Source organism: Hordeum vulgare, chromosome 5H (assembly GCF_904849725.1).
Source record: "Hordeum vulgare subsp. vulgare chromosome 5H, MorexV3_pseudomolecules_assembly, whole genome shotgun sequence".
In the NCBI taxonomy this organism is placed as follows: Eukaryota; Viridiplantae; Streptophyta; class Magnoliopsida; order Poales; family Poaceae; genus Hordeum; species Hordeum vulgare.
This window is the reverse complement of record NC_058522.1, coordinates 3,195,065-3,208,022: the sequence shown is the minus strand read 5'-3', so window position 1 is coordinate 3,208,022 and position 12,958 is coordinate 3,195,065. Positions and strand designations below refer to the sequence as shown.

The following is a 12,958-nucleotide window of genomic DNA, read 5'->3' as shown; positions in this document are numbered from 1 at the left end:
GTTTGACCCTTGGTCATGGCGGAAGTTGCGAGTTCGCGGAGAGAGAGGAGGAGTGGGGAGGTTAGGTGCGCTGGAGGAGGCGAGGAGGACGAAGCAATGGCAAAGGATCCGGCAGGCGTAACGAAAAACCCTTGCCGCCGGGATTTAAGTAAGGTTCCGACTAGGTCGCTGGCAGGTGGCCCCGAAACCTTATCCCCCGACCGGCCACGGAGATATCAGTGGAGGAGTTGAAGGCGCGAGGATCGAGGCGTCAAGCGCTACTCGAGCGCGCTGGCGTGTCATCCCCGCCGAGCGTGCGGAAACCGAAATTTGAGGATCCCGGAAAATCCGCTGCTGTCAGTTGACTGGTCGCGTCAAGAGATACCCTGGGAGCACTCGGTTTCCGACAGTTTGTCCCACGGAGATTTCCACTCGGATCGTTGGTCAGAAAAGATAAAATGGATCGAGGCAAACAACGCCCAAGCCAAGTCCGTTCCAGTCGGATCCAAACTTCAAGCATCGCTTCGTCGTTCCAACCCCAATCCATTCGGGGACTAATGATGGGGTTATAGTCCTAGGGTAGGGTCATAGGCCTGCCCTGTAGGTCCTACCCAAGGACTACCCCTCACAAAGGACAAGGCCCTTAGTCAGTTTCGACTGAACTAAGGAGTCCCCATCATCCAGTCGGTAACAGATCCTCGATCATCCAGTCGGAGACTAGCATTCGGAGGATATCAAGCTAACCGACTGTATACCACTCGGAACATCGTAACCCCCCTGGAGGGAAACGGTCGTACGTTTCCAGATGCATTTATTAGCACTTAGGGCGTACGTTACCTGTAACGTACGCATTCAATCGCCACTACTCCACCCCTGTACCGGAACCGTTGTGGAGGGCAGCCCACTCTATATAAGCCACCCTCCCCCGCTGGTAGAGGGGTTAGCAACTCATTGTATTCCATATTCCACTCGACAACAAGCTCCCAGAGCACTGAGACGTAGGGCTATTACCTCCACCGTAGAGGGGCCTGAACTCATACAACCTCGCCGTAGCTAGAACTCTGCCCATCCTTTTCGTACCCTACACATCTACTGCCAGGCTTATACCCACGACAGGACTTATTGGGACTTATTGTGGTGATTTGGGACTTATCAAATAAGACTCCCAGAGAGGAGCTTATTGGGATTTATCCCGGGCCGGACCTACCCCGCGTCGCTCCAGGCTCGTTCCCCGCACGCCGCCCCGCCTCTCGGTCCAATCGCCGTCGCCGCCCCGCCTCTCGCCCCGTCGCCGCCCCCACCTCTCGCCTCGTCGCCGCCCCGCCTCTCGCCCCGTCGCCGCCCCGCCTCTCGCCCCGTCGCCGCCCCCACCTCTCGCCTCGTCGCCGCCCCGCCTCTCGCCCCGCCTCTCGCCCCGTCGCCGCCCCGCCTCTCGCCCCGTCGCCGCCCCCACCTCTCGCCTCGTCGCCGCCCCGCCTCTCGCCCCGTCGCCGCCCCGCCTCTCGCTCCGGTCGCCTCCCCGTCTCGGTTCGTTCTGCCTCGGTTCGCCGCCCCGACGCGGTTCGTTCTGCCTCGGTTCGTTGCAGCGGTGCCTCCAATCGCCGGACATGTCCTCTCCTGAGCCTCGTTGCAGCGGTGCTTATCCTGTGTGTCGTACGCGTTGGCTGATGACGATGAACAAGTGTATTATTAGGTGCAACATGGACTTATAAGTCTCTGTAAACAAACAAGTAGGGACTCGGGACTTATAAGTCCCTGAAAACAAACAGGTAGGAACTTATGACTTATAAGTTGGGACTTAAAAAAGTCTTATGACTTAATGAAACAAACAGGGCTCAATGTAGTCTTGCTCAGAAAAATAAATAAACAAAGCAAAGAAACAGAAGCAACACTGTGGCGTTATCCCCTCGCCCGCAATGGCTAAACCCATGCCGCTCCCGACCCCGGCAGCCGCGGCGGTGGCGGTGGCGCCGGCGCGCTTCCCCGTCGGCCTCCTCCTCCACACAACCCCGCCTCTCCGCCTCCGCCTCCGCTCTCTCCTCACGCCACCACCCCAAAGCCGCTGCCTTTCCTCCCCCCTCCTGGCCGCCGCCGCCGCCACCGCCGGCAGGCGCGCCGCCAGGCCGCCGAACCCGGGGCAGGTCATTAGCGAGGGCAGGGACGAGGACGCCCGCCGCGCCGTGTGCCCCGGGTGCGGGGTGTTCATGCAGGACGCCGACCCCGACCTCCCCGGCTTCTTCACCAGCCCCTCCCGCCGCCCCCCGGAGGACGAATTGGGAGAGGAAGGATCCGTCGATTCTCTGGAGGGTTTCGTCGGAGATGACGAGGAGGACGACCGCCTGCCGTCGGAGTCGGATCTCGCCGCCGAACTGGACGGCCTGGACACCGGATTCCTCGAGTCCCTCGAAGAAGAAGAAGAAGAAGAAGAAGAAGAAGAAGAAGAAGAAGACGAAGAGGATGAGGAGGACGGCGGCGGGGAGGCGGAGGCCGGCATGGACGCCGGGAGCGGCTGGGACTCGGACTGGGACGAGGGGATGGAGGAGGACGAGGAGGAGAAATGGAGCAAAGAGCTGGACGGCTTCACGCCGCCGGGGGTCGGGTACGGGAGCATCACGGAGGAGACCCTGGAGAGGATGAGGAAGGAGAAGCTGTCCAAGGGGGAGCGGAAGCGGCGGGCGAGGGAGGCCAGGCAGGCCGAGGCGAGGGAGGACTCGTCGGCGGTGGTGTGCGCCCGGTGCCACTCGCTGAGGAACTACGGGCACGTCAAGAACGACAGGGCCGACAACCTGATCCCGGACTTCGACTTCGACCGGTTCATTTCGTCGCGCCTGATGAAGCGGTCGGCCGGCACGCCGGTCATCGTCATGGTGGTGGACTGCGCCGACTTCGACGGCTCATTCCCCAAGAGGGCCGCCAAGTCGCTCTTCCGGGCGCTCGAGGGGAGGGGGAGCTCCAAATTGAGCGAGACGCCGAGGCTCGTCCTCGTCGGCACCAAGGTGGATCTTCTGCCATGGGAGCAGATGGGGGTGAGGCTGGAGAAATGGGTGCGAGGCCGAGCTAAGGCCTTCGGAGCGCCCAAGCTCGATGCCGTGTACCTGGTCAGTGTTCATAAGGATTTGTCGGTGAGGAACTTGATCTCGTACGTCAAGGATTTAGCAGGGCCTCGCAGCAACGTGTGGGTGATCGGCGCGCAGAATGCCGGGAAATCTACGCTGATCAACGCGTTTGCAAAGAAGCAAGGTGTTAACATCACAAGACTGACAGAAGCCGCTGTCCCGGGAACCACATTGGGCATATTAAGGATGACAGGTGTTTTGCCTGCAAAGGCTAAGATGTATGACACTCCTGGCTTGCTGCATCCGTATATTATGTCAATGAGGTTAAACACCGAGGAAAGGAAGATGGTTGAAATCAGGAAGGAACTTCGGCCACGGACCTTCAGGGTGAAGGTAAATTTGTCCTAGTTCTGTTTATTTCAGATGGAGTGGCTAACCTTTATTGTTTTGTACTAGTCCATAAATACAAAAGCATAACTACTAACTATAAATGGCTACTCTATTTTCATGTGAACATTCCAGTTGTGTTTTTATCAGCAGTCTTCAGTCTTCACCTAGAGATACGCGGGCAAGATCTATAGATATTGGTGGCATTGTAAAATACTGACGATGCTATGTGTCGCATAAAAGTTGAAATGAACTTTGGTAGACCTTGATGATATTGTGGATTTATAGTTGGCTGTTATAATTAATCACAAATGAAACAGCGCTTGGATGATTTTAACAAGTAACCCCTGCATTCCTAGTTATGACTTTACTCTTGAAAGACCTTATACACTGAATACACTTGGGCAACTCTAATCCCTTGAAATGTCAAGTGATTTAATCGCACCCCTGAAGCTCCTTAACTCTGAATTACAAACACATTGTTCTATGTTGTATCGGAATCCACGAGGCTGGTTTGACTCAAATGTCGCAAACTGTTGCAGGCTGGACAATCTGTCCACATTGGAGGATTAACACGCCTGGATGTACTAGAAGCTTCAGTTCAGACCATCTATGTAACTGTTTGGGCATCTGCCAATATTTCCCTTCATCTTGGAAAGACTGAAAATGCTGAAGAACTGCGGGACAAACATGTTGGCATCAGACTTCAGGTGAGGCTTCAATTTCCAACCTGCTTAATGTTGCTCCTAAGGATAAACTAATTATATCATTGTTCTATGTTGTAACCTGGAAGTAAGGTTGCTTTATGAAACAAGTCTGCGTGCGATATGCTATTTGAAGAAACAAACACATAGGTTCTTTCAGGTGTTTGCCATCAATTTGCTATGGTTGTCATATGCCAATGGGCTACTAATGGTATACAAATCCAGAGGCTCAACTCCAATCATGCACTGAAAGCTGTCGATTTTCAAGAGAATAATGAGCCCTGCTACCTGATTACTGTTCATTGCTTATGTTATCTTGTCAATTTTAAGAGGGTAGCGAGGCCTGCTACCTGATTTCGCTGTTCAGTGCATATACAGCTGGGGTTTATGTTGTAAATTTTGAAGAAAAATGAGCCCTGCTACCTGATTTTACTGTTCATTGCATATGCAGATGGAGTTTATCATCCATTATATAACCATTAGAAAAGTTTCTTTTTTCATTTCTATCCGCCATACTGATCTATAGCACACCGTAACTGTGCAGCCACCAGTTGTGCCGGAGCGAGCCACCGAACTGGGCCAGTGGACAGAGAGGCGGATCGATGTGTCCGGCCTCAGCTGGGACGTGAGCAGCACGGACATCGCGGTCTCCGGCCTAGGCTGGTATTCGCTGGGCCTGAAGGGCAAGGCCACCGTCGCCGTGCACACTTTCGACGGCATCGACGTGACGCAGCGCGACGCGATGATCCTCCACCGGGCCAAGTTCCTCGAGCGGCCCGGGTTCCTGCTGCCCATCGCCATCGCGAACGCCATCGGCGAGGAGACCAGGAAGAAGAATGCGAAATTAAACGCCCAGCAAGAGAGTGACGACGACGACGACGATGACGACCTTTCCGACGACGAAAGCGCCGGGTGACTGTGAGGTGACAGTAGGGAAAACTTTTTATGAGAACTGTTAGTAGATAGGAGTGAGAGAGAATAGCTGTTGTTTGTGAATTGTGATGATGTGTGTTGCACCCAGTGGGAATGCAGAAAAGGCCACCGATAATTGAGGGGGAGGAGATGCCCGTTCTGCCCCCCTTGCACACAATGCAACACAAATACAATTGGGTCGTTGGTGCCTCTTGTTCCCTGACGTCGACTCCATGGCCTCATCCTCCTTTTATTTGGATGTGCCATTTCAGTTAGGACTGTTTCTGTTTCAGGTGTCCATTCCAATTCCAATTCCAGTTCCAGTCAGTGCAAGCCTTGCTGGATTCAGCACAATGTTGTGTTGCTTTCTTTCTCCATCATCAGTGGTGTGATGTGATCATTGATTGGTACAGGGCCTGCTGGGTTTAGTAGTGCCCATGCAGGATATGATGCCCATGGTCACACTCACATGTCATGAATCCTTTTTTTCTTTTTCTATACTAGAAAACAGCACAATGAACACATGCAAATATGTCGCCTCCATAATTCCGAAATCACGAAAAAAAGGCCAAGCCAAAGTTCTAAAACCTGGTACCGACTTACGGTGTATATGACCGACCAGAAACTAAGCTTCGTTTGGGGCTGCACCACCGTAGTAGAGAGCTCACCCCAATGGTGGGGTTGCCGGTGGTCGTCCCTTCTTCATCATAGGCTGGTATCATATGAATGATACTAGTATATGGTACTACTCGTTACAACCAGCCTAAGAGTGTTTAGATCACTATAAAACCGTGTTCTAAATGCTCTTATATTAGTTTATAGAGGAAATAGTAGTAAATGAGGACATTAATTATTCCCTTCAATGCATGCGGGGGTGAGATTATCTACTCCCTCCATTTTTATAGATACAAGGTCACTATTAAAATTATAATTTACAAAAATACAGGGCCACCAACACTAATCGATGCAACATTAATGACGTTTGCCTCATAATAGTACTTCTCTGTAAACTAATATAAGAGTGTTTAGATTACTATAAAATCATGCTCTAAACGCTCTTATATTGTTTACAGAGGGAATAGTAGTAAATGAGGACATTAATTATCCCCTTCAATGCATGCGGGGGTGAGATTAGAGCAAGTACAATAGAGCTGAGTCAGCTGGCTATAAGGAATAAAGTAGTATATTTTTATTTAGTTGGAGGAGAGAGAAGATGAGAGAGAAGGTTAGCGGGCTCTTAGGCCTTCCGTAATGGTAGTATCTTGGCACAATATCATAGGCAAAATGCTGACGTGGCACTATATTTATTGAGGAAAGAGGAGGTTGTTGTATCTTATTTAGGATACGGCTCTTGCACGGTATCATAGGCAAAATAACTTGTTAGACCAATCACATATTAGTATGAGGCCAAAATCATTAAATACATGCTTACTAAGATACGACACTTAACATACAATACATTAGGATGGTTGTATCTAACGATCGTATACTACTTAGGATACCGCGCTAAGAGACAATGCATTACGGAAGGCCTTAGCTAAGAGCCAACTCTAGCACGTGCTCCTAGGCACTTTGTGAGTATGAAAGGTGGACCATATAATAAATAAGTAGTACACTGTTCTAACCAACTATTGTACATGTTAGCTATACGATGGGCTATAGGTGACATGACATGAGCTTACAGCCGACAGCCGGCTCTACTATTGTACTTGCTCTTATTGACTTGATGTGCACGAGAGAGGGAAATATTCATTAATTTACACGGTAAATAAGGAGACGATCTCTCTTACAACATTGACTTAAAAAACATTAATGTTTTCCTTAATACTTAGTACTTGTAATATGAATTTGTGGTCTTATATATAAAAATGATGGGGTACTTGAAAAGATAAGTTAGTTTTTGTTATAATGGAAAACAGAACAAGAGAGAGAGAGAGAGAGGGGGGGAGAGGGGAAGCATCCATCCACAAGCCTAACCCCAAAGGGGAAAAAATAGAATAAAGAGCCGCCCTTTGTCCTCCTCCTCTTCCCCTTCCTCTCCACGGACCCGGACGCGCCATGACGAGCTCCTCCACGCCGTCCCGCAAGGTACCAAACCCTAACCCTCCAATCGGCCCGATTCGCCGCCGGCGGGAGCAGCGGATTGGCCGTCTCCGCGCGCGATTGGGCCGGAAATCTCTGACCTTTTTGTTTCTGATTGCGTGGGCGTGGGCAGGCGCTGAGCAAGATCGCCTGCAACCGGCTGCAGAAGGAGCTCGCCGAGTGGCAGGTCGGCCCGCCCGCCGGCTTCAAGTACAAGGTCTCCGATAACCTCCAGAGGTGCGCCCCGCCCCTTTCCGATCCTCCTCCCCCCACCCCTCCATGTCTATGTCTATGATGATTCTTGCGCGGGGATGGTGTTCTCTTCCCCCCCCCCCCCCCCCCCCCTCCCAGGTTGATTGATTGATTGGTTCGGGCTAGTGGTTGCCTGACAGAAGAAATCATTTGTTCTCCGTCGGATGTGCAGGTGGGTGATCGAGGTGGGCGGCGCTGAGGGCACGCTCTACGCCGGCGAGACGTACCAGCTGCAGGTCGACTTCCCCGAGCATTACCCCATGGAAGCACCCCAGGTGAATCCTCCTCCCCTCTCCTTTTTCTCCAATGATGATGATGGCCTCAGTTATCCTACTCTGTTCTAGTAGTGTTATTAAAGTTGCCTCAGTTTGGTTCTGCTGCATCAATTGGAAAATAAACAACCCTGCCCCTATATGTCTCCAGGTCATTTTCCTCAACCCGGCGCCGATGCACCCGCACATTTACAGCAACGGGCACATCTGCTTAGGTAAACTCCGTCGTGCCGCGCCTCTCCCCCCCTCTCCTCTCAGGGAGAGAGAAATATTTGTTTATGCCTCCGGTGGTGCCGCTTATTTTGATTAGCTAGCTTTGCATATGATGTGTGGGAATGTTCCTTGCCTAACCTAATCTAACGTCTAGCTGTCCGTCGGTTAGCTGCCAAGATTCCATTCGTTAGCGGAAAGTCACCACCACCACCCTGGTCCATAATGGTTAATCGTTCCAGTATTAGTCCTCCAGTGTGCCTTTCCAGTTTTCAGAGTAGCTGCACTGTTGAGGTGCTTTAACTCGCCTTTCGATTCCAATACTAGAAAAGGAAGATTTGGTGGGATCTCCAGTCCAGATGCATGACCTTGTAAATGGAGGTGCCTTGTGCTTTGCGTTCTAAGTTCTCTCACTGTTCCGTTGGTGGTGGACTGTCTCTTTTGGCCCGCTGACCTTGTTAAATGCAGGTCGTTTTTTTCGGGTTTGGACAGCTATTACCATCGACATCTGTATAATGGTTAATCGTTCGAGTCTTCAGTGTTATGTTCTGTTACTTGCAAGAAAAGTTCTTATCTCTTGTTGAATTTCTCATCTATTGCTATTAAAAATCATTTTATTTTCTCGCCTTTAACTAAACTAGCTATGCGGAAAAGATAGCCTATGTAATAGAACTTCCGTTCAGCTATGTCAACAGACATTTTTGGTTGCTAGCTGTATGCATACATAATCTGTCTTCGAGGTGAAATATTCAACGACTTTCCGTGGACAATGTTTATATGTTAGCAGGACATAACGAATTCTCTTGCAGCTTTTCAAATGTTGGATGTGGCATTTACTGTCGTTATTACTCATGAATATATCAAGCTAAATCTTATAATAAATTAGGCAGGTGATTACCTCAAATGAAAACACCAGCCACTTTCCATATTAATGATGTGATATCTTCAGCATACCTCTTGTTCTTGCTGATAATCACAATATCAAAGAACTTATTTGTCCATTCCCATCATTCCAGTTTAAATGTACACTATAATTCATCGTCAGCCCAGTGTGGTAGCATCACCACTGCAGCAACCCAGTGATACTCCAACTTTCCAAGCAGTTCCAATTTGTAACTCTGCTTCCCTTCATCATTCTAATAAGGTACCACAGCTAGTGGGTGACAAGTAGTTTGTGCTAAATAAGTTGGAGGCACCCTCCCTGAACCCTGCCCCACTAGTGACCGGTACAAGTTATTAAGCTAAGCTGCTGCCTTTCCCTTCTTCCCTCCCTTTTGGTGAGGATTATGAACACGAAATTGGAGCTAGTCCTCTATGCAGAACTCCTAAACCACCAACCCCGTTTGAATCACCATCCCTATGTGAATAAAACAAGCACCTTCCTACCAAGTCGACATTTGGTTCATGTGGTTATTTGCTAAGGAAGCTAGTAGGGGTGACTCTATTTGCATTAATTTTGGCAACGTTTTAATTAACTAGATGCCGATGGTGGGTGTGAGTTAAAGAGATATACAATTTTCTGGTATCTAAAATTTGAAGATTTCACTGTAGGATAGAAGGGACATGCTCACAGGCATTCAAGTTATATAACCAGTATCACCCTGAACATTGGAATTCCAATGCAACACTGAGTCAGATTTCTTGATCTATTAATCAGCTCTATGGTGTGATCCTTGTAGCCACTTGCTCAACTTTGCGAAAGACAGCAACATTTCTTCTTTTTAGTTCTCTTACAATGGTACATAGTCCCAGTTGACGAGTCAACTGATTATAATTTTCTCGTCGAGGTTTTAAATTATAAAACAGCTGCACATATGTCACTTGAATATATGATTTTGTCGACTATGAAGTTCTCAGTGTGATCTCTGCCACACAAATTAGAAAAAAGAAGAGGCTGAACGTTCATGTGACCCATCCTAGCAAAATTGTAGGTGAATGTCTTGGACATATAGCATTGCTCTTTAAACTAATTTGTCCATGTATAGTTTGTTATAGATCCGGATTGCTTAGTTCAAATTAATTTGTCCCGTGTCTTTCTTAGCATCAATTATGAAGGGAGTAGTATCAATTATGAACTGAGTAGTAACTGAAGGGCTATGGAGGTCTGTAACACTGATAATACCCTGTCAATTGCTTAGTTCAGGTAACTGAAGGTCTGAAGCCACTGAATTTGAGATTCAATGCATATGAAAAATGTTTTTGATCTTATTATTTGTCATTGCTAGACCTGTAAATTAGCAAGATCAGTAATGTTCCGACTCCCCTAGGTTAAATTGTCTGACCTATGCCTATAAGGAACAACTTGCCCTTTTCTTCTTTGAACATTTGAATTCTTTGTTAGAAGTTCCTTCTCCACAATATAAATGCTACTTCTTGGCCCTTCCATTATTATTATTCTTATGATTTTCTGTGATTGTGAACGAATATGGCTACAATTGATTTTCCATGATTTATAAGATAAAAAAGTTGCTGCTTCTCTTATGTGCAGATATACTGTATGACTCGTGGTCGCCTGCGATGACTGTAAGTTCAGTCTGTATCAGCATCTTGTCGATGCTGTCTAGCTCGCCGGCGAAGGTTACACCAATAACCCCCACCCATCTCTCTCTCCATAAACACATCAAACACGATGTTCCTTTGCTTGCTCTCTTACCAGCTCCGCATTGTATTGGTCAACTACAGCAACGCCCAGCGGACAATGACCGCTACGTTAGGAACTGCCGCAACGGGAGGTCGCCAAAGGAGACCCGATGGTGGTTTCACGACGACAAAGTATGAGGGGGGAATCGAACCGATTGGCTCTTCTGGCCACCCCATACTTGTCAGCCAGCCTTCCTTCCTTACCATGAAAGAAATCTCTTCCAAGGGGAGATGAGATGAGATGATTTAGGCTTAAAAAAATGTAAGCTAAGCAACCCCTCTATCGTACCGCAGACCTTAACATGCCCTTGTGGTGGTTTGTACATGAGCTCAACACATGTTGTCGAAACGTGAATATATCATCGCTACCGACGATGAGAGATATATAGAATAAGCAAGTATAACCTGTCGATGCGCTGGTACATGCATGAAAGGAATGCATATTTATTCTCTGTGATTTGCTACATTGTTTCGTGCTATCTGTCCGCCTAAAAACTTTGCTACCCTGCTGACTGATGCCCTACTTGGTATGTACTCTCTCTATCTCGAATTACTTATTGCATATATGCCTTTTGGTGATTGATTTGTCTCTCAGAAGTGATTGATTCTGGAAACCACATGCTGAATCTTTTGGTGATGTCTGATGGTGGTTCATGACTTGTAAAATAGACTAGTTAGTGCTATAGTTTGGATAAAATTGATGTTAGATGCCTTTTGTGGACAAGAAAATCCCTTCTTCTGCCAAATGATTGTGCCAAAAGATGGTTTGCATTGTAAATATGTGGCTTGGAATGCACAGTTCCACAAGAAACAAGGAACCATAGAAAAGAAATTGGCCATAGTTGATGTATTTTTTGTCTAATAACTTATTCTTATTTCAAGTGATTGGATTAAAAGTCATGTAGTTTATTTGTTGAGACATCAGAGTTACTTTGTGTGCAATACGGTAAATTTTGATTTGAATTGCATGCATGATCGCGATAGACTGTTTCCATATGTGAGATGGTCGGATTATTTGTCTTGCATCTTTCACCTGCCAGCGTTTTTTTTTATTTCTTTCCAATCTTCAAGGCGCAAATATATCATGTTGTGAACCTGGCAGTGAACTCCTCAAACACTATTGTGGTCGATGTATTTTGCTTTGCCATCAAATGGTAAGCATAATGTGGTGAGAAACCGAAATGGAGAACTTAGGAGGATGTACTCAGGGTCTACATGGAGCAGAAGAATCGAAGGGCGGTAGTTGGTATGACCATATGGGTTGTATGGACTGATACTGTATTAGAGAGGGTAGGGATGCAAATGGGTGCCCTTTAGGGTTTTCTCCGACCCTATTTAGTTCAATTTAATGAACTACAATTTCAAAATTCACAGAATTTCTAAAATAACAGTTCAATTAAAAAATGCATTAGGTAGTTCAGTTTTGTCAAGATTGAGAGTATCTATCAAGTTACTGAGTGTGGTTTGATTTACTGAGATTCATATATTTTTCAATAGTATCAATATACTAGGCTCTATAAACTTTCTCCTAAACATCACACAAAAACATATTTTGGATTATGGGATCGGGGATAAGATGTTGACGTTTGGTCGGACAATTATATGAATCTTACCGACGCAGAACTGTTGTGTTATGTGGCGTCACGTATGTGCATGATTTGGGTATAATAGCCCTGATATTGATGCCCAGACTCGGAGTTGTAATACCTCACCATGTAGCATTATGTGTTTAAAATTTGTGGCGGCGTAGATTCTTTTTTAGGTTTCATGAGCCAATAAACTTCAGATTCATCTTGTTTCCTTAAACTAGGTGTCTCCTCCTCCTCCTCTTCTATACACCTATTTTATTTTGCTCTTTCTAGAGTTAATTGCATAAAACCATCACATTTCGGGCTTCTTCTGTAGAAAATCACCTGGTCCCTAATCATTTGCAAAAATCACCGCACATTTAAATTTTTTGCAAATAGCATTGATAAGGTGATTTGGCATGTTTGATCACTTTGTAACAAGTGGGACCTGGTTGTAAGAAGCTGACTCAGCAAACAATTAACACACACACACCTATATGTGACAAAGAAAAGCAATCAACCCCCCCCCCCCCCCCCCCCCCCCCCAGGCAGCAGCGGAGAATTTGAAGACAGGGTGACGCCCTGACCTTGCCGACCGACGGGGTGCCGTGGCAAGGAGCGTGAGCCTCGGTAGGGCGGACACGAAGAGGAGGAGGTGGCGAGCAGCAGTAGCGTAGGGAGTAGGGGCGAGCAGCGGGGAACAACAGCAACAACCGCAAGGAGTAGCGGCGAGCAGAAATAGCCGCAGGCAGTTACACCGCGGGGGGGGGGGGGGGGGGGGGGGGCTACGATGCCGAGCAGCAGCACGCTTCGGCGTGAGGGGCAGCGAACTCGCCGGGCTGTGGAGCTCCGATAGCACAGTGGCAGGGCCAGGTGAACGTGTAGCGTCCGCGTCC

The 12,958-nt window shown here is 47.9% G+C and overlaps 2 protein-coding genes across 3 annotated transcripts; both read left to right on the top strand.

Moving 5' to 3' along the window:
- The first annotated feature begins 1,878 nt into the window (after positions 1-1,878).
- LOC123396547 (GTP-binding protein BRASSINAZOLE INSENSITIVE PALE GREEN 2, chloroplastic) lies at positions 1,879-5,261 on the top strand. Of its 2 annotated transcripts, XM_045091458.1 has the most exons (4): positions 1,879-2,384; positions 2,415-3,428; positions 3,965-4,132; positions 4,671-5,261. In XM_045091458.1, the coding sequence occupies exons 1-4, from the start codon at positions 1,896-1,898 to the stop codon at positions 5,040-5,042; spliced, it is 2,043 nt and encodes a 680-aa protein (XP_044947393.1). In that variant the 5' UTR covers positions 1,879-1,895; the 3' UTR covers positions 5,043-5,261. The 2 variants fall into 2 exon arrangements, with proteins under 2 accessions (XP_044947393.1, XP_044947392.1); XM_045091457.1 differs by having other exon boundaries at positions 1,879-3,428.
- Positions 5,262-7,014: 1,753 nt separating this feature from the next.
- Positions 7,015-10,951, top strand: LOC123397476 (ubiquitin-conjugating enzyme 15). Its single transcript, XM_045092005.1, has 6 exons — positions 7,015-7,126; positions 7,254-7,357; positions 7,545-7,647; positions 7,796-7,859; positions 10,343-10,431; positions 10,537-10,951. The coding sequence occupies exons 1-6, from the start codon at positions 7,097-7,099 to the stop codon at positions 10,630-10,632; spliced, it is 486 nt and encodes a 161-aa protein (XP_044947940.1). The 5' UTR covers positions 7,015-7,096; the 3' UTR covers positions 10,633-10,951.
- The last annotated feature ends 2,007 nt before the right edge of the window (positions 10,952-12,958 follow it).

Bases quoted from the DNA above. Each gene is read 5' to 3' on its own strand.
- LOC123396547 (XM_045091457.1), top strand. From the start codon at position 1,896: ATGGCTAAACCCATGCCGCTCCCGACCCCGGCAGCCGCGGCGGTGGCG. The intron at 3,429-3,964 runs GTAAATTTGTCC...AAACTGTTGCAG, and splicing joins CACGGACCTTCAGGGTGAAG to GCTGGACAATCTGTCCACAT. The intron at 4,133-4,670 runs GTGAGGCTTCAA...GTAACTGTGCAG, and splicing joins ATGTTGGCATCAGACTTCAG to CCACCAGTTGTGCCGGAGCG.
- LOC123397476 (XM_045092005.1), top strand. From the start codon at position 7,097: ATGACGAGCTCCTCCACGCCGTCCCGCAAG. The intron at 7,860-10,342 runs GTAAACTCCGTC...TCTTATGTGCAG, and splicing joins CAACGGGCACATCTGCTTAG to ATATACTGTATGACTCGTGG. The intron at 10,432-10,536 runs GTTACACCAATA...GGTCAACTACAG, and splicing joins TGTCTAGCTCGCCGGCGAAG to CAACGCCCAGCGGACAATGA.